Here is a 26,725-nt window from a genome sequence, read left to right on the forward strand (position 1 = left end):
ATAAGATAAGATAGGCTTTATTGATCTCACAATGTAGAAATTCACTTGCCACATCGGTTCATACAAGAAGGTGCAGAGTAGGAAAGGTGCATCAGTTATATACAGTGAATCATCATATATACAATGGATCAAAAAGGATACAAAAAAATACAAAAAGAAATAGGAATGGGCATATGTCTTATTTACATACATAGTGATCTATATATATATATATATATATATATATATATATATATATATATATATATATATATATATATATATATATATATACGTACCTACACGTATATATGTATATATACATTCGTGTATACATTTGTACATACATACATACATACATACATACATACATACATACATACATACATACATGTGTACTGACATATGTTCAGGTGGTGATAGCAGCAGAAGTCACTACATCAGGATTATTGCACGGGTTGTGGCCCAGTGTATTAGTCATTGCACATTAGTTATTACTATTGTGGTTACAGTTATAGTGCAGCATTGTACAATCTGGTAGCAGTAGGAATGAATGACCTGCTATAGCGCTCCTTTTTGCAGACAGGATGTCTAAGTCTGTCACTAAAGGAGCTGCTCAGCTCCTCTACAGTCTGGTGCAGGGGGTGGAAGGTGTTGATATATAATAGTTATAGATATATAATAGTTGCAAGCTCACATCCATGATGGATGTGAGCTTGGACAACACCCTCCTCTCAGCCACTTCCTCCACAGAGTCCAAAATAATACAAGCCATTTAGCCTGAAAGAGTTTCTATGTCGCATCAAGACAACAAATGAGACATAACTTCCGGCAAACCTTCCCAATAAGAGCTGGAAACAAATATGCAATGATTTATTTTATTATTGTAAAAAAAAACAACTAATTTGTGGAGGCTGGGTGGATTGTGAGTTCAGTCTCCAGGTTGCAATTTGTCCATCACAACAGTTGCAGTTAGACTTCAAGGGCAGCTGTCAAATAATTTGATAAAAGTATTTGAACCCCTTGGCTTTTTACCTATCTTGCTGCATTCCTCTAATTTAGATGTTCAAATCTTCTTTGATTTCATGAATAAGCAAAGACTTGAGACTTGAAAAATAACTTGTGAACATCTCTGCTTTGCAGTTGTTGGATGTATCAGAGTTGAACTGGAAGCTGAGTATAAGGAGCTGGTGGACTATCTCTTCCTGAATATGAATAAAGCAAATGAGACGATTGTAGATTTCAGGATAAAAAAAATAAAAGTAGGTCATACATTATTTTCATCATGGGAGAGGATGTGGAGGTTGTGGAGGAGTATAAAGATTTTGGTGTTCACCTGGACCACAAACTGGACTGGAGGCGCAACTGTTAAGCTGTCTGCAAGAAGGGACAGAGCAGACTGCACACCTGAGGAAGCTTATGTCCTTCAGGGTTTGAAGAAAGATTCTGCAGGTGTTCTATAAGTCTGTTGTGGAGAATGTGATCTCCTCTGTCATCATTTGTTGGGCTTGCAGCATCAGAGCAACTGACTTAAAGAAGCCTATCTTGAGAAGACATTGAGTGAGAGGTGGGGTACATTCCCGGACAGATCACCAGTCCATCACAGGGCAACCCAGAGACACAAAGGAAAAACAACAATGAACACACACTTGAGGGCAACTTGGAGAGACCAATCAACTGTGGGAGAAGGCCAGAGCGGCGCTCTTGGGGAGCTACGCAGTGACGGACGTATGTTACTGACCTGGTAGCTGTGCTGCCGCTGGGTGGGGCCGGGGTGGTTCTGGGGTCCCTGGGGCGCGCCGCCCTCGGGCAGGGGCCCCAGCGGGGCCTCGTGGGTTCCGGGTTCCGGGGGGTGTGCCGCTTGGGGTGTGGGCCGGCGCGCACCCGGGTGTCCGCCACTGCACGGGACCTCTGGTGCGCTGGGGGGCCTCGGGGCCTGTTGAGCTGGTAGGGGGGCATGACATTAACATCTCAGGGCAGATGCTCTTTCCCTTCATTGGATCGGCACTCTGCTAGTGGGGGGAGGGGAAGGAGGGGGAGTAGGGACTTACCCAGCCTGGATGTCTACTGTCGAATGTATGGTGAGTTGTTTGAATGTTAGTGTTGGGGAAGGATTAAATCTAGGGGTGGGGGGGGGGATGGACATTCTGGTGGGCTTGTGTCCCGGTCCTGGTCCGTGTCATCTCCCGGTGCGGGTTTCGCCTGGGGGGTGGGGTTTGGGATGGCTCGTGCGGGCTGGCTGGCCAGGGTCCCCCCCCCTCTTATTTATTTATTTATGTATTTATTTATTTATTCATTTATTAATTTTTTTTGGGGGGGGGGGGTAAAGCCAGTAGGATTGGTGGGTGGGCTGGGGGGGTGGAGGTGTTGGTCCTGGTGGGTGGTTGGCTGACGGGCCCTGCAACCTCTCCCTGGCCCCCGGGCTATGGTGGTGCCGCTGGCGAGGCCCCCTTCTCTGGGTGGGGCTTTCTGGGAGCAGGGGTGCCTATTGGAGTCAGTAGGGGAGCTGGCTCCCTGGGATGGCTCCCCAGTCCTTTGCTCCCCATCCCCGGACTCCTCCCTCTGCCTGCTCCATCACACCGCCACACATGTAGGTCCTTGGGGAGGGGGGCGTTACTGGAGGTTGCCACTTTCTGGTGACGTCCCTCTCCCCAATTTTATCATGCATTTTAGACACTTTCACTCCAAACATTTTCACAACGCACATTCATGTAGGCCGTGGTATGGGGGGGTGGGGGGGACGTCTGGGGTGGGGCTTATGTTGTGTGAGCCTCGTGTCAGACGGCTCCCTTCACCGCCTCTCGCATTTAGACATTGAGGGTTCTGGGCAGTTGCTTGGAGGGGGTGCGCTGGCACCAGCTTCCTTCCAGAGGGGGGGTGGGCTGTGCTGTGCACCCTCTTCGGCGCTCCCAGTTTTAAACACACTTGAGAACAACATGCAACAACACAACATCTGAGCGGGCGTAGGGAGGATCGGGGTCTTCTGAACACCCCGATCTCCGATGGCGGCAAGGAGTCTGGGGCCTGGAGGAGGTGCGGGCCACTGGGTCCGGGGTCCTGGCGGGGGCTGCTGATGGTAGTCAGCGGCTTGCCGGGTCTGGGGCTGACGCCCCTGCTCCCCCCAGGAGGGGTGGGGGGCAAGGGTGGCTGGGGTAAGGTGGGGGAGGGAGGGGGTTTATTAGGTATTTAGGGGGTGAGGGGGGTTCTGGTCGGGTGGCCCGTACGGGTCGTGTTGGCCCCCCCTCTTTGGGGGGCCTGGTCCGGGGGGGTGTCTGGTCCGGGGCGGGGCCGGGGGTCAGGCACAGGCAGTTGAATTGTGTTGACCCCCCCACTTTTGAGCGTTGGATGCGAGTGTTATGTGGGAATGTGTGTACAGCGTCTTTTTTTTTGTAAGTCTGTGTGTGGTGAGTGGGGCACTAGGGAGGGATGGTGTGAATGAGTTTTTTTTTTTTCTTCCAGGTATGGGTCCAATCCGCTCCCTCTCCCAAGAACATCTCAAGTCTCCGCTAGGTGCGGAGCCCATCCCCCCACACCCTGCCCTCCTCTGCTGCGCTGGCAGGCGCCTTGGCCCTCTGGCGCATTGACGGTCCTCGGGTTTGGGGCGGGTTCCTGGGTGGGTGCCGGCCCATTCCCGGTGGCTGCTTCGCGGGGCCTGGCCCCCCGGGGGGCGGCCGGGGCCCCCGCCGTGGGGGCAGGGCGCCCCTGGGGCCTCTGGCCCTCAGGGCCCATGGCCGGGACCACTTCAGCGGGGCTGGCTGCCGGCGGAGCCCACGGGCTCGTATCCGCGGCTCTTGGGTGCATCGGCATTGCGGTGGCTGGGGGATTTCCTCGGGTCGTCTCTCCTCTTTCCTTGGGGGGGGGGGGGGGGGGGGGGGGTTGCAGATTTCCTGTGTCGCCCCTCCTGGGCGCCCTGCTTTGGGGGCCCCTTTGGGAGTCCGGGGTTATAAGTCCCTTGACCTCTGCCTCTGTGCTCAGGGAAGGCGGGCCTTTGGTTCTCCACAACCACTATCGAGCTATTTCCTTCTGTATAATTCTTATCTAAATTAGTGCACTCTTACAAACTCCCACAGGTGCAGGGTTCCAGGTATTAAGTGTTCACTTATATACAGAAAGCCTGTAATTTATTTATTTATTTTCTTTCACTTTCTTTTTTCAGGTATCACTTTACACATGTCAGCTTAAATAATAATACATATGATTTAGCAATGGTATCAAGGTGTTATTCGATTGTATCTGTTTCTTTATGTCTGTTGGTTGTGCTGTTCTTTTTGCATCTCTCTTTCCAGGTGATGGAGCAGACGGAGAACGTTTTATCATTCTCTCCCTTTTATCTCTTCTTTCTTTCGCCTCTTCTCTTTCTTTTTTTTCTCTTCTTGTTCTTCCTTTACTCTCCCATTGTAGTGTCCATATAATTTGAAATTCTCCCTGCAGGAATCACAATAAAAAAGTAAACAAGTACAACAATAACAAAAATCAAAAAGACAAAACAGTGTCAGCTTACTGGAAAACTGATAAAAGAGGATAAAATATGTACTTGTCAAACCGTAGAGCACAATAAAGCACGAGACAGACTCAAAGGGAACAACAGACAATTCTAGAGACATTGTATTAAGCAGTTCACCGGAATAAAAAAAGGAATATCAATAAAAGATGAAAGCAATAAATGATAATGACAGTAATAACAATAATAATAAGTAAGAAGAAAAAGAAGTACAGGTCCAGATGAGTACCACAGTCATTTTAACCCATTATTTTGAATATATCTATTAAAAGGATATATTTTAATAGATATATTCACATCAAGGAACCTATGATGGTTGTCTGACAAAGAGTATCGAATTTCTTCGAGATAGATACAGGACACCATATCATTGAGCCATATCTTAAAGCAAGCAGGAGTAGCAGATTTGTACTTTGTAGATTCTGCACATGGCTCAGTTAAAAAAATCCATCAGAATCTTGTAATTAATTACTATATTATGTACTGCTGCCATGGTCTTCAGTTTTTGTTCTTCATTTAAAACTCAATTTTTGTCCTTCTTAGATGTGAACGAGTGTGAGCTGCTGAGCAGTGTGTGTGGCGAAGCAAAGTGCATGAACATGGATGGGTCCTTCATCTGTGTATGTCCTGAGGGCCAGGACTACAATGTCATGATTGCCAAGTGTGAGCCCTCTCAAACAGGTAACCCTCTCAAGCTGACAACAAGCTGCAGGCATCACAGCACACAGCTTTTTAATTACACCTGTTTTTCCACCCTGTTCATTGTGTCCCAGAGTCCATGTCATGTTTCACACAACATTCTGACGATTTGATTGATGTATAGTTTCTAAATGTAACCCTTTTTCACTTTTAAGTTATACTTATCCAAATATATTTCTTAAAAACTATAACTATAATAAGAATAATAATTCCTTTAATGTCCAGCAATGGGGAATTTGGGGAACACACACAATTACGCATTGATTCAGTAAAAGAATGCAAGAAAAGTAAACTGTCTAATCTAAAGTTAGCTCTAAAGAAAAACACCAAGAGTAGAACATGAGGGTGAATATCAGACTATATATGGAAAAAACAAAGTTGTTGTACCCTGCAAAGGTCAAAGACCAAGTCAGAAGTCTTTTACAAATCTGACAAACACATGTGAAATGGAGAATCATATTCCCAGGGATCCAGTCAGAAATGTCATAACATTAAAAATCTGGTCCACGGTTCCATCACATGGATGGAAGCCACTGTGCTCCTCTTATATTCAAGTTTCAAGAGTCATTCATAACATCTTTTTAAACATTGTAAAGGCAACCTTCACAGGGAGGCCTGATGCCATGATCTACCAGTGTCTGTGGCTCCACTTTTAAAACTTGGAACGATTAACCTATTCTGTTCACAGCCACTATTCTTGGACAGCATGCACCATTAAAGAGACAGATGAACAATAAACTATATGTTGCCATCAACTAAAGTACAGAAAAGAAAAACTTTGTCCTTGCTGCTGTATGCATGGCGGGTTTGCTTAGAGCCTTGTCACATTGTAGTCATTAAATTCACAGTGAACACCTCTGTATGCCAACATATTTTGTTTGTGAGGTCATTGTTCTGGGAGCGAAAGCTTGACACAGACCATCAGGAAAAACATCAAATAGTTGCAATGGACAAGTCAAAGTCAAGCTTGGTCAAAATGCTGTGGATGGCAAGATGGTAGCACAGATGGCTGCAGCTGGCCGACCGGCTCTTTTTGTTTTTCCTTGCATTTTTGTTTGTGTTATCGTCAATCCAAGCTCTAATCCGGTGTGGGAGAGAACAGCTTCTTGAACTGAGCTTAAACCCCAAAGTTTATGGGTTGTACCGATTGCTGAAACTGGGCTTTATTCCGCCCGAACTGCAACGAACAACAGAGGCATCTCTTGGTGCACAGCTGGAAAAGTGATCAAAACCTTCTGCTTCACCAATGTGGAATATCTAGCATGTAAGTGCAGACCATTTAAACTAGTGGGAGTTTAGCGCTGTGATGGTCATGGCAGCATACATTCAGCCTAAAGCCTAATGCTAAAATAGCCCTGGAATAGCTCCATTGTTTCATCAGCAGCCAAATGAACAGCAATCCAGAGGCAACTGTCATGGTAGCTGGAGACTTTAATCATATAGAATTAAAAACTGGGTTCCCCAAATTCCATAAATTCATAATATTTCCAACCAGAAACAATAGTATATTAGATCAGGTCTACTGCAACATCCCAGGAGCATATAAGCCTGCAGCAGCAGGACCGCGTTGAATACATAAACTGGGGGGTGTTTAAAGAGAACGCTGAACACATCATCTGTGCTTTCCTATATTCACTTCTGCACTGATGCTGTCCTACCCACAAAGACAATCAGTGTTTCCTAACCAGAAACCATGGTTAAACAGCACATTGTGGTCACTGCTGAAGGCCTGAGACACAGCATTCAGATCCGGAGGACAGGCTTGCCTACAGCAGGGCTAGGAGTGAGGTGAAAAAGGGCATCCAGAAGGCAAAGCACAGGTAGAAGCAGTGCATCAAGGACCACTTAAACAGCAACAACCCACATAACTTGTGGAGAGGCATCAGGACCATCCCGTACTATAGGCCCAGCGAACAGCAGCTCAGCAATGATCCAGCTCTCCCTGACACCATAAACAGCTTCATCACACACTTTGACTCTCCAAGCAGCAGAGGGTCTGAACACCTTCCTCAACCATAGATGCAGCATCAGCCTCTTGTCCTGCAGCTCCAGGACAAGGACGAGGTGACCTCCACCTTAAACAAGGTCAACCTCAACAAGGCTGCAGGTCCAGATATGGTGTCAGGTTGGATGCTACAAACATCTGGGCATGTTTAACCATTCTGTTGCTCTGACCCCTGTCATCTTGAAGGTCTTCGAGAGGATCCTCCTAAAATACACCAAAGACACCATCCGTGCTGGCCTGGACAGCCTGTAGTTTGCCTACAGTGATAATTGCTCAACAGAGCAATTGCTGCCTCCTTAGCACTTCACTCAGCCCTGACTCATCTGCAGACGAGTTTGCAGACAACACCAATGTGGTGGATCTCATATCCCACTACAGAGAGGAGATCAGCAGTCTTACACAGTGGTGCTCCAGGAACAACATGATCCTAAACACCAGCAAGACCAAGGAGGTCATCGTGGACTACAGAAGGTCCAGAAACACGCTCCTCAATGCACTTAGGGGGGAGTGGTTGAATGTGTGTACAGCATAAAGTTCCTGGACATTCATATCTCCTCCGACCTCTCCTGGATTGTGAAGGAGGACCCTGGTGAAGGTCCAACAACAGTTTTTCTTCCTCAGGAAACTGAAACAGACTGGACTTTCTACTAAGTTGTTAAAAAAAACCTTTACAGAGCTACCATAGAAAGCATTTTTTGTCTCAGCGTAACAGTGTGGTATGGGAGCTACAAAGTGCAGGACAGGAAGGATTTAGCACAGGTGATAAGGGCAGCACAGGGGATCGTGGGATGGTGTCTACAAGAAGTCCAAAAAAGGGCCAGAAGGATTGCCCCAGATTCCACCCACCCAGACAATGCACTGTTTGACCCACTTCTATAAGATAAATGATTGAGAAGCATCAAATCAAAAACTAACAGACTCAAAACCAGCTCCTTTCCAAAAGCTGTGAGGACTGTTGCTTTCGCAGCTTTTGTGGTCTGTTACACGTTACAGACAAAACTACTGGTAATGCCTAGTTGAACACTCTTATTTGGTTAGAGTGTTCTGGTCTGGTTGGATATCCATCCATGCAGATTGCTCAGTTCTGTAAATTAAGGCTTAAAAGTATTTTCCAGTATGCATTGCAGGCATGGGTGCATCATCCTGGGAGCGTTGGGTGATTCATTCATGCGACAACACAATAGATTCTATCATTCAAAAAGGGACTGCTATCTGACTTTTTGGACTCAAGATACAGGTCTTATCAGACCATTAAGACTATTTGCACGCTTTAAGCTTCTCAGGAAGTGTGTTGGTCAGTGCAATCAACTGATTTAATTAAAAAAAACTTAAATTAAAAACTGTGTGGAAATTTTATGTCTTTGTTGGGTCTGTGTGTTATATGTAATTTGTGTGCATCCTGAGCTGATCTCTCTCTCAAAATAATTTTAGTATGGTAACACATGGTGACAATAAAGATTCTTGATTCTTAAAAGTCATAACTACAACATTTTCATCTAAACAATTAATTTAAAAAAATAACACATTCACAGAATATCTAGAGTGGTGTAGAATACAAAGATTAATTAACAGAAAAATTAATATCTAGTATATAAACAATAGTTTTAGAAATTTTGACAGGTTCAAAATACAGTATGTAATGGTTACTTTTGGTCACGGTGTCCATGTTGACACGAAAGTATTCTGCACAAATATGAATAATAGGTTGAAGTCATGTGAGATGGAGCTCAGGCCTTGGCAGACTGTAGTAGTGCTATGATGACGCTGAGAAATGGTTTCTTCTTTGAGTTATATGTCTCAGATTCAAGCAGACCAAAAGAGAAGCAAAAAGGAAAAAGAAGGTCAACATCGGTCAAGCTTTTTTTTTAAGGAAGCAAACTGACACATGCAGAGGTTGCCACTTTTTTTTCGGACAGGTATATTAAATGTGTGCTAATGCTAACCAAAGGACCTGGAAACCAGCTGGAAAACTGGAAAACTGAAGGTTAGAACAAGAGTGGATGAGTGTGAGTGCGTCAACTACTGCCTGGGAAGAGTTAAACTTATAGCTATCTCCTTTAAAAGAAATGGCCATTGGGAAAGGAGAGAAAAAAAAATCCCTCATAAAGATTGTTTAGGCTTTGTTGTTTAAAAACTGGATAAACATTTCATGTTAGTGTTTTTCTTTTTCTTAATTTCATTACAGGGCCTTCTGTAGAGCGGAAAGATTGTTACTACCATCTGAGCGATGAGAACCTGTGTGAGAGTGTGCTGAGCAGCCATCTCACTCTACAGGAGTGCTGCTGCACTCTGGGAGCTGGCTGGGGGGACAACTGTGAGGTATACCCATGTCCAGTTAATGGTACAGGTGAGTTGTTTGATTGAAATACCTCCAAGCATCTACCTTTTTAGCAGTGCCAACATACAGCATGTTGTTAAGGTTGGTTAGCTATAAAATCAAATAAAGATTAAACTAAAAAAAAATTCAAAGTAGAGCTTCTTGGGTTAGAAGTCAATGTGAAGAATCCTGTGCAAATTCTCAATTGTCTGGGTCATGGCATCAGCAAGGCTTAAATTGAAGGCAACTGGACTTTCGTTCAGTACATTTCTAAAAACGTTTTGACACCAGTAGCCTTTGTCAATTCTGGTGGCTCGCACTTGAGCAAACTGTAAAAACTAAAAACTGGAAAGTTTACCCTGTTCCAGAGTGATGGGTGGATCAGGGTAAGAAGAAAGGCAAGTGAAGTGATGTACCCATCATGCTTAGTGCCCACTGTTGCTGAACCACTAGGTTCAGCAACAGTATGTGCTCAAAGAATGAGGTCAGCTGACTACATGAATATATTGAATGACCAGGTTATTCCATCAATCAATCTTATCTTCCCTGATGGCACGGGCATATTCCAAGATGACGATGCCAGGATTCATCGGGTTCAAATTGTGAAAGATTTGTTCAGGGAACATGAGACATCAATTTTACACATGGATTGGCCACCACAGAGTCCAGACCTTAACCCCATTGAGAATCTTTGGCATGTGCTTGAGAAGACTTTGTGCAGCGGGCAGACTCTACCATCATCAATGCAAGAGCTTTGTGAAAAATATATGCAACACTGGTTGGAAATAAATCGTGTGACATTGCAGAAGCTTATCGAAACAATGCTACTTCGAATGTGTGCCGTAATCAAAGCTAAAGGCCGTCCAACAAAATATTGGAGTGTGTGACATTTTTTTTTTGGTGGCAACTTTTTTTGGTCTTGCCTGTCATAATGTCTGATTTGACTTAGATAATAAACACGTCCCTTCTGTTAGGTGTTTTCCCCCAGTCCCTAAAAACAGCAATTATCAAACCGATGTTGAAAAAGAACGATTTAGACAAACTATTACTGCAGAACTACAGGCTCGGGTGGTTTAAATCCTACTTAAATGACAGGGACTTTTTGTGTCAGTAGGTAACTTTTTTACATCAGATGTAGACGTTACATTGATCACAAAGATCACATGCGGGGTTCCCAAAGGGTCCATCTTGGGTCCTCTTCTATTCAATATCCACTTGCTCCCTCTAGCTCAGATCATAAAAAACAACAGCATAAGTTACCATAACTATGCAGAGGACGCACAGCTCTTCATCACCATGTCACCAGGTGACTATGAACCAGTTCAAGTGGTTAGTAAACACTTAGAAAAAATCAATGCTTGGACGTGCCAAAATTTTCTATAGTTGAATAAAATAAAAGTCAAGTAATCATTTTTAAACCAATAGAGAAGCGATCAATAGTTAGCACACAGCTTCAGCTGCTTCAGCTAGTAACCACTGATCAGGCCTGTAATCTGGATGTAGTGATTGACTCAGACCTGAACCTCCACAGTCATCCATCCATCCATCCATCCATCCATCCATCCATCCATCCATCTTCTTCCGCTTGCCCAGGATCGGGTGCGGGGGTAGCAGCCTTAGTAAGGAGGCCCAGACTTCCCTCTTCCCAGCTACTTGGGCCAGCTCCTCCGGGAGAACCCCAAGGCGTTCCCAGGCCAGCCAAGAAATATAGTCCAGCATGTCCTGGGTCTTCCTCTGGGTCTTCTCCCGGTGGGACGGGCCCGGGACACCTCACCAGGGAGGCGTCCAGGAGCCATCCTAACCAAATGCCCGTGCCACCTCAGCTGGCTCCTCTCGATATGGAGGAGCAGCGGCTCTACTCTCCGGATGACCTATCTTCAATTCAATTCAATTTTATTTATATAGCGCCAAATCATGAAACATGTCATCTCAAGGCACTTTACAAAGTCAAGTTCAATCATATTATACAGATTGGGTCAGATTATACAGATTGGTCAAAAATGTCCTATATAAGGAAACCAGTTGATTGCATCAAAGTCCCGACAAGCAGCATTCACTCCTGGGGAAGCGTAGAGCCACAGGAAGAGTCATCTGCATTGTACATGGCTTTGCTGCAATCCCTCATACTGAGCAAGCATGAAGCGACAGTGGGAAGAAAAACCACCCAATCTTCTCACACTATCTCTAAGGGACACCCTACAGAGAAAACAAATTTTTGCTGCTTATATCCGTGACCTCCATAGGCATCTAAAAACAATTACAAAGTTGCTCAACCGGCCAAATTCAAATGCTAGCTCACTTAATATATTAAACAATGGTTTTATATTGTTTCATTCTCCTGTTCTGTGCCCCCATGAAAAAACACTGGACCCACCCTGCCCCCCCCCTGTTAAATCTGGCCTAGAAGCACCACTGAGTCTAACCAACCGATAGGCAGAAGTTGTCCCTTAAGCCCTTTCCCCTCTCTCTCTCATTTGTGTAATGAAGCAGAAATGCATACAGTAATGTAAAAAGGACAGGCAGACATAAATGGAGTAAAACATATGAGAGAAAAGTAAAAGACAAAAATGTAAAAACATACACAGAAATAAGTACATTTAAAAATAAGTAATAAAGTAGAAACTTATAACAGACAATAAATAAAGTAGTTATCACAAAGGTGAATAAATAAAGAAGTAAAGAGATATATACATTTGTCTACTTGTATAATTTTATTACTGCCTACATTTATTTACTGTACTTTCTGTTAATTTAATTATATGCTTATTTTTATTGAACACTTATTTATGTCTCTATTTTTAAATCTCTCTGAGTTGGTCCTCCATAGAGATCATCAACTGATTTTAGTTTCCCCCATCCAATATCTTGTTTATTCCAGTTCACCTCCCAAAACTGCTGCTGTTACCTCTCTTTTTGCCCTGTGAGCTTGGCTTTGAAAAGTTCCTTTCCCTACCTATATCCTTACTATCAGCTTCTGAATACCAGCAATCAGTACCTGTAAAGTGTTCTTTCAACACTTTCTATCTATAAATTCCTGTTCAAGATGCTGTAATCATGATAACTAGACCTGAATGTTTGCCTGTTACCAACCCCGATCTAGTCCCAGAGCTATTATCTAAAACTGCCAACTTATTGTGTTCCATTATTTCTTGTAATGCTCCCTCATTTGTTATCATCATGGTTCTTCCATAAAGTGCATAGTTTTTCTTTTTCTCTTTTAATTAGATTTTTAGGAGGTTTAATTAAGATAGAAACATGGCTCTTACATCCCTGTCTTTTCCAAAATTTTCAATAAAATTTTATTTATATAGTAACAATTCACAACACATCTCAAGGTAATTTACTTTGTCAAATTCAGTTATATCAGCCAGATCTTTTGATCCTTAAATTACCTGCATAGAACACAGTATATTTGCTTGTCAGATATATTCACAGTAATATTAAGAATGCAGTTCTTATATTATCCGTTGATTGTTCGCTCACATTTTTTTTCACTTCACATTTTAAATGAGCTGCAGGCAGGTACTCCTACTTCTTCTACTCCTATTCCTTTTCATTCTTCTCTTTTTCATTCTTGTCCTTGTTGGTGGTTGATGTACAACATGGTGCATTTTTTGTACTTTTTTACTCTGTATTTTATCTACGGCATTTTGATAGTACTATTGTGTACTTTTTATCTATATCTATAAGCCTGGAACACTTTTTGTTGTTGTTACTGTTATGTCATTGTCTTCTGATAATGTTGTCAGTGTTGTTTGTGTGTAGTCTGTGTAAGCAGCCCATTCTTTCTGCCTGCAACCAAATCTTCCCTCGGGTACAAATAAAGTTACCTTGACATTGACCTTGATTACTGCTGTTGAGATGGAGATCTGAAGGTCACAATAATGAAATATGACATGACCCCTATCGTCATCTCAACCATTGAGGCTGACTAGTAGCACCTTCATTTGCTTTCTAGCTGTTCTAAAATGTTATGTTGCATCACCAAACACTAAAGTATATTTGCTGTATTTACAGAACTGTATTTATGCTAACACAAGCTGCAGAAAACAGAACAACTTAACCTGCGATCCTCCATGTCTCCTCTATTTCAGACCAGTTCAGCCAAATGTGTCCATCTGGAAGAGGTTTTATTCCCAACGAAGACTTGTTAAATGGAATAACCTTCTCAAACAGTTACACAGGTAAGAAATGTGTGAATGTTTTACCCTGGTCTAATTCAATTCAGCTGAGTTTATTTATATAGCACCAATTCACAACATGTTATCTCAAGGTACTTTGCAAAGTCAATTCTATTGAATCATCCAGACAGCATGGCTCAAAAGTTTCTATCTAAGGAAACCCAGCAGATTGCATCAAGTCATTTTAATGCATGATATATTGAAAAAATGTGTTAAAAGTAGTATTTTATTGTTTACTGACTAACATACATGACAAGACAGCAGTTCTCTCAGAAAACATTAAACACAAAAATAAAGCAAAACAAATATATATAAAAAATTAAATGAGTGGCATTATATTGATTACATTGATGTTACAGAATACATAGCTCATATAGCCCACTGACAAAACCTGATGAGGCTGATTTTTTTTTCGTCCAAAGAACTGTTAACAACTCATTGTTAGCACACTTTTGTGAATTTAATAATCTGTGTACTGAATATTGGGTTTGTGCACAGTGTTGTACTTTTACCCCTTAGTTGTGCCCTGAACTGGCTTTGCATTGTAAGGGTAGGTGGCCCCCATGTGTTGAATAGGCGACCCAGTTTGCTGCTGAGAGGCAGCAGATCAGAGGACGGTGCTGCAAGCTATTTCCCTGACACACATCTGAGAAGATTTCCTGGAAGTTGGTTTTCATTGGGCATAGCTGTTTTGTGGCGTCAACTGAAATAAACCCTAGTGGGGTGGAGTGCAAGTTTACGTGTGACATCATCAGTGCCTTTAGCCCAGTGCTACTATAGGCAATGAGCAAATGGGAAGTGTGAATATATCCTGTCCTCAAGCTGGAAAAGTTTTTTGTGGATGTTTGTATCTTAGAGAAGAGAAATATCTCACTAATAGGGAATAGCTAACAGGCCCTGATGCTGGTGGTGGGCCTCATGTTTAGTAGAACTTTAGGTTATGCTGGACAGAGTTCTGATTTGATGAAGTTTCTGAGGGATGCTATGCTCCAATGCAAATAATAACACAATCACTTATAGTGATGTGGAATTTGTTTCTTAGTTAATATAATTTATGAACTGGGTGGTGCTAATTGTAAAGGACACATTCACCAATGTTGTTTTTTGTGGAATCAAAGGTGGGGTTGGGAGGTGCTTGCCCAAGGTGACATACATTACAAAAATGTCACTGCCCCAGCACGCCATGACTAGTGTTAAAACAAATTCTTTGCTCAGAAATGTTTATGCACAAAGACTGTGTGCATAAACATTCTTGTGATTCTGTGTGACTTCTCTTTATTCTTCATTGAACTTATTTTACTCACAGAGTTGCTATAAACAGACCCTCTTTCTGTCTTGCAATTTGCAGATGCAGATGAATGCATGCTGTTTGATAAGGAGGTGTGTAAAGGAGGCTACTGCGGGAATACGGAGGGAAGCTATGAGTGTTACTGTGCGAGTGGACACTACTACGACCCAATCAAGCTGGAGTGCACAGGTCAGATTGAGTGTATTAGAGAGTCACCTATTTGTTGTCCAACTGATTAATCTTGTTTCTTTTTTCTGTAGATGTCAATGAGTGTTTGGATGAGTCCATTTGCGGTGGAGAGTGTCTGAACACAGATGGCTCATACATTTGCTTCTGTAAACATCCCATGGTGCTGGACCCAAACAGTGGCCGCTGTGTTGTGCTTCCCCAGTTGGCTGGTGGGTTTCTAGTTTATCATTTAACCTTCATTATTCAATAAACTGGTTTTGTACAAAAGAAACACAGAGTCAAGAAAATACACTGCCCATCTCCTAAAAAACAAATCGCTTAAAGAACACATCATGTAAAACCCACTTTTTTAGGCCTTAAATCTATGTTGTTGTGTACTTTGAGTCGTTAGGAATGCAGAACAGTTGAAGGTAGTCTGACCAGGAGCTGCATAGAGATCTTTATATTCTTTTTGGGTCATATTGTTCAGTTTTCTGTTTTGTATAATGTTTTTTGAACAATTACATCTTAGTATTTACTGCAGAGCTACTGAACAAGGTCATGGACCTCTATCTAACCAATTTCGCAAATCTGCCACTTAAATAAAAAAGCTTTGCTGCAATTTTTTTGTCCGAGCTGTAGCATGATGATGCTACAAGTGGATAAATAAATAAGTTATAAATAACTCTCTGTCTGTTAGGTATTGTCCAGTAAATATCAGCTCGGGAGCTGATATTAGGACAATAGTTGAAAGGGATGAATCGAGCACTGCTGTTCTTTTAACAGCACACAAGTTCAAGAATTAATTAACATAAATAAAATGAACATCACTATGTAATGCTGTTTATCTGAATTAACACTATATTTCAATTAACAAATCCTTTCTACGAGACTAGTGAAACTTAACTAAACTACTAAGCAAAATGAAGATAAAAAAGAAGCCAAGGAACTATTTATACACAAAAAGAAACAAAAGACAAAACAAAGTGGTTGATCATCATCATCAGAATTATTCAGTGAATCCTGGTTCACTGCAGATCTGAGTTAAAGAATCAAAGTTCATCTTAAATAATGTTAATTGAGGTTAAATTAGCTTAATTAATTCAGAACAACATTTGGTATGTGTTTCAACCCATTCACAATGCAAATCCTGAGTTAAACAAAACATTATTTGATGAAATAACATTTTAAAGAAAAATTTTCTCTTTAAAATCATTAACTTTAGGGACGTTTGATTTATTAATGCGACTATACCTCCGGGAGGTGAGGGGTCGCTGTAGCAATCGATCGCTAAAAGCGGCTAATCATAAAGTTAAACAAAACACCTTTAAATTGACATTAATATTCTATATTAAAGGCGCTGCCTTTAACTCTGTGGAAAGATAGGAGCCACATTTGGGTAGGGTGAGATAAAAAAGGCATATTTCACACTTTATGCTTAACAGGGTAGAACAGAAGCAGCAGGAAAATGTGACCTCCTCCACCGAGAGAAAGAACCCTTAATAATCAAGCTCCATCATATATCAGAGCTCTGATTACCCCGTATGTTCCTAACAGAGCACTTCGCTCTCAGACTGCAGGTCTGCTGGTGGTTCCTAGAGTCTCTAAAAGTAGAATGGGAGGCAGATCCTTTAGCTATCAGGCTCCTCTCCTGTGGAACCAACTCCCAGCTATTGTCCATAAGGCAGACACCATGCCTACGTACTTTTAAGACTAGGCTTAAAATGTTCATCCGCTATTACCATATTCCATTGAAATGATTCCTGGATCAATGTGTGGTTCTGTGCTTTTATGCAGCTTTGATTCCTACAGTGTTCCAATTCCTGCATTTGTACTCTAAAATGCAGTTGCACTGGCACAGAGAGATGTGCTTCTGTGCTTTTTTGAGTTTCTGCTCAGTCTTCTCTAAATCACGGCAGGTGACCATTCACACTGAACCTGGTTCTGCTGGGGGTTTTCCTTCCTGTTAAAGGGGAGTTTTCCTCTCCACTGTCGCTTCATGCATGCTCAGTATGAGGGATTGCTGCAATGCCATCGACAATGCAGACGACTGTCCACTGTGGCTCTACGCTTTTCGTGAGGAGTGAATGCTGCTTGTCAAGACTTGATGCAATCTGCTGGATTTTCTTAGATAGGAAACTTTTTGAGCAGTTTGTATGATTTGATTGAATTTGACTTTGTAAAGTGCCTTGAGATGATGTGAATTGTCGCTACCTAAATAAAATTTAATTGAATTGAATAGATACCCCAGGACATCATCCATCGTTTCATTAGGAGCCCAGATGTTGTAAGGCATGAATCCATGCATATGGGGGCCATATAAACCAATGGAGACTATTTGGAGACGCTGGATTCAAATTTAGCAAAATGGGCCAGCCTGCTGGATCGTTTTTTAGTTTCAGTATGGATATCCAGCAGGAACTTTTTTACTTATATTTTTAAAGTTTTCCTATACTTTTTGGAGCAGTGTAAATCAAATAGATTTGTGATTTTATGTTGAGGGCTCAGATACCACTTCTTGGCTGCCAGTGTCCAGCTACTTTTAATGTAGGTGTTGCTGGTGCTCGCTGCATGGTGTTGGTAGCACAGTTGTTTTGCAGCAATAAGATCCTTGGTTTGAAGCCTCCAAAGTCCAACTACGTTAAACTGTTGGGGATAGGCACTGGCAGTGTTGGATGGATATTATGATTAAAAGGAGAAAAAAATGGAATTGGTGCCCGAGTGGTCAAAGAGCAGGGCCCTTGCTTCCTGGAGAGGCTGGAAGGTTCTGGGTTTGATTCCCACAGACTGTCAGTATGGCTCCCTGAGGGACAGGTTAAATGCAGAGGATGAATTTTATTAGAATGTTTGTTGCAATGAAAAATAAAAGATAATCATATTATAATGATAATTACAAATAAATCATAATGGATGGTGGATCACAAAGACAGTGTTGGTATTATTTGTATATTTGAATGCAAAAACTATAAGCCTATAAGTATGTTTCCATAGAGACAGTAACACTGAATGTATATGTAGAGCAACAGGAGATGGAGCTGGAAGACTATCAAGGGATCTGCTGGCAGACAGTCACAGAAACCAAGACATGCACACGGCCTCTGGGGCCCAACAGAAAGACAACCTTCACTGAGTGCTGCTGTCGGTTCGGAGAGGGCTGGGGAATGGACTGTGCTTTGTGTCCTGCCCGACACTCAGGTACACAGCAAACAGACACACATGGTGATACAAGTCTGTACACTTCTTAATTTTGTCTTTGAAATTTGGCGTCTTATCTGTCTGTTTTTCATGGCTCAGAGGATTATGCATCCATGTGTAACATTCGATTGGTGGGGAGGCTGCAGCCATACGGTCACGATGCTCTTGTTGCTGGTCCAGTCCATGAATATGAAGTGAGCCCAGACTACTTGCCGTCACCTGATGAACAGCATGTCCCAAACTTTGATGAAAGTGAAGAGTGTAAGTATCTACCCTTTTTTTCAAACCACAACTTAAAACATGAAGTTCTTGGCTCAGATCAAAGAGAACCTTTTTAGAACACTTGCCTGGCAGAAGCAGCTTCTACCGACCAACAGAATATAAATATCAACAAGGCAACATTGAACTAAATGAAACAGTGCCAGAGAGGGCACCCCCTGGGCTTTGCAAGCACTGTTAACCACAAATATATATATATATATATATATATATATATATATATATATATATATATATATATATATATATATATATAAATAGGGTATCCCACTCCCAGTTGGCTAGTGATGTCACAGTTGGTCTCTGGCTCCATCCGAATACCCTTAACTCCGAGCTCCTACCCTAGCTTCTGTTCCTTGACCTGTCATAATGTCAATAGTAAGAACTCTTATCGTAGGTAGGAAAGGAGCTTCGGACTGCTGTGCAAATTTTAGACTCCGATGTTAGTAGCTGATGGAAACGCTCATGGATGATGCAAGTCAAATCCAGGCCTACAGCCTTCCGAGATTACAAAGTGTGCGCTCTCATCTCTCTGGGCATTTCCATTAATTTCCATGAGGTTGGCTTTGCTAATTTGTCAATTCAATTCAATTCAATTTTATTTATATAGTGCCAATTCTTGAAACATGTCATCTCATGGCACTTTACATAGTCAAGTTCAATCATACTATACAGATTGGGTCAAATTATACAGATTGTCATCTCAAGCAAAGTATTGTGGGATACCTTATAGCTCCTTTGCACCAATAAGGGACCTCATGAGGTTCCTAGGCTAAATTAGCAGTGTGAGGACGCATACAGGCTCCTTTTCCTACCTCCTTTCTTACAGACTGCACTATCCGGACAGCACTTATCATGGTGACTGCTGATACACTTCCGTGTTGGCTAAAGACTCCTTACCCAATAAAGGTATTTGGATGGACCCTCTGATTCAAAGCTCCTAGTTCTGTGCCATATAAAAGAGCTTTTGACAGTTTTTAAGGTACCTGGACTGCATTTCACACTCCAGCTTCTTATATTTGTTACAGCCCATCAGCTCATCAGCTTCAGTTCGCCTAATGCAGGGGTGTCAAACATACGGCCCGCCGAACAATTTAGTCCGGCCCGATGGCTAAATGCATTATCATTATTAAAAAAACAAAACAAAAAAAAAAAAAAAAAAAACATTTTTTTCCCCCAGTGTCCTGTCTGGCATTTTGGCAATAAGAATTGTTGTCTTAATGCCAAAAAGAGCTCATCAGATTTGACTTTGACAAGTGGAGCAGTACTGCTTTTGCCAAACTGCCCCACTTGATTTATAAATGTAAATAGTTTTATTATGATTCATGTGGGAAATATCTCAAATGATATGGACACTACAATGGGAAAGTAGGAGAGGAAAGGAAGAACAAGAAGAAAAAAACAAAAGGTGAAAGAATGTGGAGATTAAAGGAAGAGAATGATAAAACAATTATTGAAAAAAAAACATGTACTTTGTTTAATTGAAAATCTGCAGTTCTTATATATTCCACGAAGGGCGGAGTGTTTTAATCAGCAGATGGTAGCACTGAGCTTCAGATGTGGAAAATTGATTTTAAATAATTTCTTAATTTTTATCTGATGTATTTTGTCATGCAGGACAGTGTTTTTAAGTTCCAAAAAATGTGACTAAATGTTTTTCAACATTGTCCAATCACTGTGATCAGTTCTTATGCATAATGCACAAGTAAATGTTTAACTGAGTAAAGGTATTGTTGAAATTGCACACACTTTTCTTAAAAACACTGAGGTTATTCATAATATATTGTGTAAAAGTGAAATTAATTTATTTTTAAATCAACAACAAGTCCACTTTTATTAGTTCTATTTAATCTTGCAATGAGTTAACTCGTGTGGCCCTCTTGAGATCAGATTAAGCTGTATGCGGCCCCTAAACCAAAATGAGTTTGACACCCCTGGCCTAATGGTTCAACTTTTAGCATGAACAAAATGCAAACCTGCCTTTTTTTATTTATCTGACATTAATATGTCAGATTAGGAATCCTTACATTTACTCATAAAATTAGTGTTTCTACTAAAGCATATGTTGAGGTTGACACTATTTCCCATCATAAATTTATTTTAGTGATAAGAGGTAAAGGTAAGCTAAATTCAGTGTAATAGTGGTTTCCTGTTTATAACGTAAAACACTTAAAGGCTGGCAGAATACAGGACTCGTGTATTTAACACGGGGATGTTTTAAGCAGCTAGTTTGTCAAAGCAGAGGAGATGACATAAGCGAGGGGTTCTGTAAAGATAAGTCTGGACGTGCACGTCTTGGTTTTAGGGCCTGTAAATGGCTTGTACTTGTATAGCGCTTTAACTAGTCTTGACGACCTCCAAAGCGCTTCACACTACAGTCTTAGTCATTCACCCATTCACACCTTGACGATGGTGAGCTATGTTAGTAGCTACAGCTGCCCTGGGACAGGCTGACAGAGCCGAGGCTCCACCACCGCCAGCAGGCAATGCGCGTGAAGTGTCTTGCCCAAGGACACAATGACAGAGACAGTCAGTGCGGGAACCAGCAACCCGCCAATTGCAAGACAAACTCCCTAACCTCTGTGCCACATCTGTAAATAAACTGCATCCTATCTTGACTAAACTGTTGTTGAAAGTAGATCATGCATTAATAGAACAATAACCTTTGAGATGATCAGAGCAGCTTAATTTACCTGCTTGTGGTTTTAAGGTTGGAGTTCACATGTGAAACCTCACAGACCAATGCACTATTAAAAGCACTTTGCTGTCGTCTTGTGACATAACTTGTCACAGTGGGAACAATTGAAAGAATGAAAGCAGCTCTCCTTTTGTGAATCTTGGTTATTGTTGATAAGCTGCAGCCTTTTCAGTACCAAGCATGCAAATATCTGGCCAGTTTTAGCTGCCCAGGGCCTGCTCATCCCACTTTTCAAGTTGTGTTTGTATTCTTAGCACTTGCTCTGTCTGTGTGTGTTAGATAAAATATTTTCCACTGGGCTTCAGCGCTGCCAGCAGGTGCCACATTCAGGATCTCACACCGCTTTAAATATTCAGAGTCAAAGATCAGCCCTCTGTTGCCCCAACAGAGAGCTGATGTAGGTAGGATAACCTGAGCCTCAACACACTGATAAATAGGATACATTTGCAGTAACTGCTGACTATAAGTTGGATTTTATGTCCAAATAAAAATTGACTGTCAACTGTTTGCAACAGTGACAAATAGTCACTGTTTGCAATGAACTGAGCAAACATTTTCTGACTCTAATATATCCTCAGAAATCCTAGATCTGGTACCTGTCTGAAGTTCTAAATGTTGATGATAATTCTGTAATATTTCTGTAGTGAAATAACATCTCTAGGCTCATCTGATTAAGATTAATCATTACCAATCAGTTGTTTGTCATAATCTTACAAATTAAACTAATTTTTAGAGGTAATTTTAGATAATACTAGTTTGTTCTTTATTTCTTCTTCTTTTTCATTGCTAATAATTGTGAGTAACTGTCTGTGTCTTTGTCGCTGTCACATCTGGATTTTCCCATTGTGGGACAATAAAATAATTCTTATCTTAAACACAACCTCTCCACAGTACAGGGGAAATAAAATGCAAATCTACACTAACTTGGCAGTTTTTCTACCCCGTTGTGTTTATATGTACAGATATATAAAAACATCCTTACTCTTACATACTGCCCCTGTTCTTACTGTAATGCATTTCTTATGTTACAGATTGTAGTTGCTGTTCTGCTTGTCTGCCTGTTTTACACGATGTGTTTGAATCTGAAGTCAAATTCCTAGTTTGTACCCACATAGTTGGAAAATGCAGTTGATTCTGATTGTGAATATATTTCAACAAGTTAAGTGATTGTTTAGAGTATTTAGAATAATATTTTGTCGTGGATGTGAATTTGGATTAGTTAATTGGTGGAAATCCGCTTTGGTTCTGGTGTCATGTGGATAAGCCATTAACAATTCTTCTGAAGCCTCCAGGTTAGTCTTGTATTTATCTCCATCTATCTTCCCTTCAGCTAGGACTAGTTGGGGTTGTGCGTTCAGTCTTATGTGCAGTGATGGTTTTCTGCCAGAAATGGCATTTTGCATGTATGCCTAAACTTACATTTAGGTCTCTTAGAGCACCCTTTTTCACATATTTGCCACCTAATGGTTTCTACAACAAATATGGTTTGGATCACGATTATGTTCAGCAGTTTCTTCCTCAATCTGGTGAAAACTGAAATATTGTTCATTTTATGAAGTAGTTCATCCAACCATGATGGTCCAGATGCAGATGCAGTCAGAATATCTGCCAAAAAAGCAGTGTTACACCTTATGCTAAACCATGCAACTATGTTGGAGAGAAAGTTCCACAATTCTAGATTTTACAGAACACGGTCTCTGTCATTTAGTTCTACACTCTGGTGTGTTCATCCTGTCTCCATGTCGCCTTTTACAGTCACTGCATTCTGGTAAAAATGTGATTTTTACATCTTTCCTCGTTGAAAGTAAAACTAAAGTAAAAATGTAGAACATTTAAACATTAAAAACTAGCCTCAGTATGTGACGTCTCATTGCACCAAAGATCTTCTCTGGTTTCAGATCTGAAATGTCGAGGCTCTGTAGTAATATTCATCTGTGGGGTTTAGTCTCAAAAGCGTGTATTTAACTTTACTGACCCTTTCACTACCCAGAGCTGATTAATCAATGTAAGGCAGGTAAGCTATTAACCAGTAGAATCTTAGAATTATCCCTTTAGGACTGAACAGATCTGTGCTGATAGAATTTGAAGGTAGAGTGGACGATTTTTTTTCAGCTTGGAGTTCTGGGGGGAGTCTTCTCATCTATCAGTTGTCCTACATGCCAATCGTTGTGACGTGCTCATGTAACTCCAATGTCTGTGCTCGTTCCTAGCTAGTTTCCTCCTGCTGCACACTTCTATTGTTTATGTATCCACTGAGCTTCTGTTCACTGTAGCTCCGCTGCTCTCACCATATAATTTGAAAATGGCTGAGAGTCAGGAGAAGTAAACTGTCTGACAACTTTATGAGAAGAGCAAAGGCAAATTTATTTGTATAGCAAATTTCAGTGCAAGGACAACACAAAGTGCTTTACGTGATTAAAAAACAGGAAGATAAAAACAGAATAAAAGCAAATTGGAATAAAATGTAAACAAAATTAAACATACAAATATTAATGATTTAAACGTCAGTTGGACTACAAACTTAAACTGATGATTTTTCAGTAAAACAGTTTAACTAGAACAGTCAAAGGCAATCCTAAACAAATGTTTTTCATGTTGAACTCAGGAACTCAGGCTTTCAGCCATTTTACAGTTTTCTGGAAGTTTGTTCCAGATCAGTGGAGCATAGGAACTAAATGCTGCTTCTCCGTGTTTAGTTCGTGTCCTAGGTATGCAGAGCAGGCTGGAGCCAGAAGACCTGAGTGGTCTGGAGGGTTGATGCCCTGATAACAAGTCTGTGATGTATTTAGGTACTAAGCCATTCAGGGATTTATAGACTAACTGTAATGATCAGAGGAAAAGGACCCAGAATTTAGCCAGACCAGCAGAGGTTTCTTTTAAAAAAAAAAAAGCTCTTTAATCACCAACTCAAAAAACAGGGGAAAAATCCAAACAGACTGTTGAACAAAAAGATGGCACAAAAAATAAACAGATGAGCAGGGCAGACAAGGCAGGAACAGACAGGACGGAGTGGCTCAGGTTTCTGGAGAAACAGGGGTCAAAATCCAAAAAGCAAACCAACATACAGAATTCGCAGGAGGAGACTCACCCATACTCAACAGGTTCTCCGGCGGGCGGCCCCGGCGTAACAGGTTCTCCGTCGGACGGCCCCGGCGTGACAGGTTCTCCGGCGGACGGCCCCGGCGTGACAGGTTCTCCGGCGGACGTCCAGGAGGCCGTCGGCGGATCAGGGCGACAGTAGGCCGTCGGCGGGCCAGGATCCTCGGAGACCGTCGGCGGGCCAGGAACCTCGGAGGCCGGCGGCGGAGCAGGAATCTCGGAGGCCGGCGGCGGAGCAGGAATCTCGGAGGCCGGCGGCGGAGCAGGAATCTCGGAGGCCGGCGGCGGAGCAGGAATCTCGGAGGCCGGCGGCGGAGCAGGAATCTCGGAGGCCGGCGGCGCGGCAGGACCCTCAGAGACCATTGGCGGGGCCTGGAGAGGGAGAAAACAGAACCTGGCACCGGACTACAGGCTAAGGAAGGCGCCAGACTACAGGCTAAGGGAGGCGGTGCCTGGTTACTGGCTGCAGGTGCGGGAGCCTGGCTACAGGCGACTAAGGGGGGAGCCTGGCTACAGGCGACTAAGGGGGGAGCCTGGCTACAGGCAACTGAAGGGGGAGCCTGGCTACAGGCTGCTAAGGAGGGAGCCTGGCTACAGGCTGCTAAGGAGGGAGCCTGGCTACAGGCTTCAGGAGGCCCCGGGCTACAGGCTTCAGAAGGCCCCGGGCTACCGGCTTCAGGACCCCTCTGGGTTCCCACGTCGCACGTCGGCGACGGACCCCTCTGGGTTCCCACGTCCAGTGTTGTAGTACTCGAGTCCGAGACTCGAACTCGAGTCCGAGTCATTAGCTAAATTTAGAGACTCGTGACTTGACTTGGACTTGAGCACTGATGACTCGAACTTGGACTCGGACTCCTACATTCAGATCATTCTGACTCGGAAATTGAGAAAAAGACTCGACTTTTTTTATATCATTAGGCTATAATTTTAATATGTCATTAGAATATTATTTGGTGTATGATTTTAATATCTAAATGTTGTACCGCGCACGTGACGTCGCCATCTCATGAGCAACGCCCCTTGCCGCTAAGGTTGGGCAAACAGTGTGAGAGCGCTCGTAGCAACCAGCCATTACACATGCAACAGATACAACCGACTTTACAGCTGTTAAACTTTCACAAGAGGATGTCCAGGCGCCCATTTTACCGGTAGAACTGTGGAACAACATACCAACGTTCAGCTCAAACGATGGATTGAGTGTCGAGGGCTCGGAAAGACTGGGAAACTGGTGGAGGGGCGAGGAAAATGCGTGACAGCATCTGCGGTGGCGGGCGGCCGGCGGTGCGCGAACCCCGCCCGCCCGGAGCCGCGGCGGTGTGCGAACCCCGCCCGCCGGCCAGAGCCGCGGCGGTGTGCGAACCCCGCCCGCCGGCCGGCACCGCGGCGGTGTGCGAACCCCGCCCGCCGGCCAGAGCCGCGGCGGTGTGCGAACCCCGCCCGCCGGCCAGAGCCGCGGCGGTGCGCGAACCCCGCCGGCCGGCCGGAGCCACGGCTCTGGCCGGCCGGCCGGAGTGCGCTTGGCTGCGAAGGCCGATCGACGCCGCTTGCGGCTTTAACATCCTTCATATGCGGCCTATCAGCGTACCTCGAGTCGCTGTTGCACGTTCCATAACAACAATGTTTAAAACCCATGGTTAGGAGACGTCTTAGACTTGGAAAAAGCGGTAGTTTTACCGAGTAAAACCAAGGGTAACTACAGCGAAAGAGTTATTAGTGCAATGGAATGTTACTGCTTCATGTCATACATCACACGTCAATAGTGACTCGACTCGGACTTGACTCGGATGAGTAGTGGACTCGACTCGGATTTTTTTTTTAATGACTTGGACTTGACTCGGACTTGAACACTGGTGACTCGAACCTGGACTCGGACTCGAGGCATAGTGACTTGACTACAACACTGCCCATGTCGCATGTCGGTGACGGACCCCTCTCACAGGACTTGGGCAGAGGCAGATCCTCCCGAACTTGATGGGAGCCGAGGCGTCGGCCGGACCCTCGGGGACAGACTCAGGAGCCAAGGCGTCGGCAGGACCCTCGGGGACAGACTCAGGAGCCGAGGCGTCGGCCAGACCCTCGGGGACAGACTCAGGAGCCGAGGCATCGGCCAGACCCTCGGGGAGAGACTCAGGAGCCGAGGCGTCGGCCAGACCCTCGGGGACAGACTCAGGTCGGCTGTAGAAAGCCTGGAGTGCTGATCTATAGTGTCCCTCAACCTCTTTTAATTTCCGCTCCAGCTCCTCTGAATAATGGCTGAAGAGAGCCTCCCTGAGGCGTTTAATGAGGGGAGCAAATGTCCTTATCTTGTCCTCCAAC

General features: G+C 43.1%; 1 protein-coding gene across 1 annotated transcript in view; it reads left to right on the forward strand.

Moving 5' to 3' along the window:
• The first annotated feature begins 5,003 nt into the window (after positions 1-5,003).
• Positions 5,004-26,725, forward strand: part of LOC105922607 (latent-transforming growth factor beta-binding protein 1-like) — a 29,415-nt gene continuing 7,693 nt past the window's right edge. Inside the window, exons 1-7 of the mRNA XM_036129624.1 lie at positions 5,004-5,161; positions 9,370-9,531; positions 13,596-13,685; positions 15,031-15,159; positions 15,231-15,368; positions 18,157-18,333; positions 18,433-18,594. Of these exons, the coding sequence (XP_035985517.1) occupies positions 5,074-5,161; positions 9,370-9,531; positions 13,596-13,685; positions 15,031-15,159; positions 15,231-15,368; positions 18,157-18,333; positions 18,433-18,594 (946 nt within the window). The 5' untranslated portion in view covers positions 5,004-5,073. The remainder of the gene's footprint in view (positions 5,162-9,369; positions 9,532-13,595; positions 13,686-15,030; positions 15,160-15,230; positions 15,369-18,156; positions 18,334-18,432; positions 18,595-26,725) is intronic.

The sequence above is a fragment of the Fundulus heteroclitus genome, unplaced genomic scaffold, assembly GCF_011125445.2.
Source record: "Fundulus heteroclitus isolate FHET01 unplaced genomic scaffold, MU-UCD_Fhet_4.1 scaffold_194, whole genome shotgun sequence".
Taxonomy (NCBI): domain Eukaryota; kingdom Metazoa; phylum Chordata; class Actinopteri; order Cyprinodontiformes; family Fundulidae; genus Fundulus; species Fundulus heteroclitus.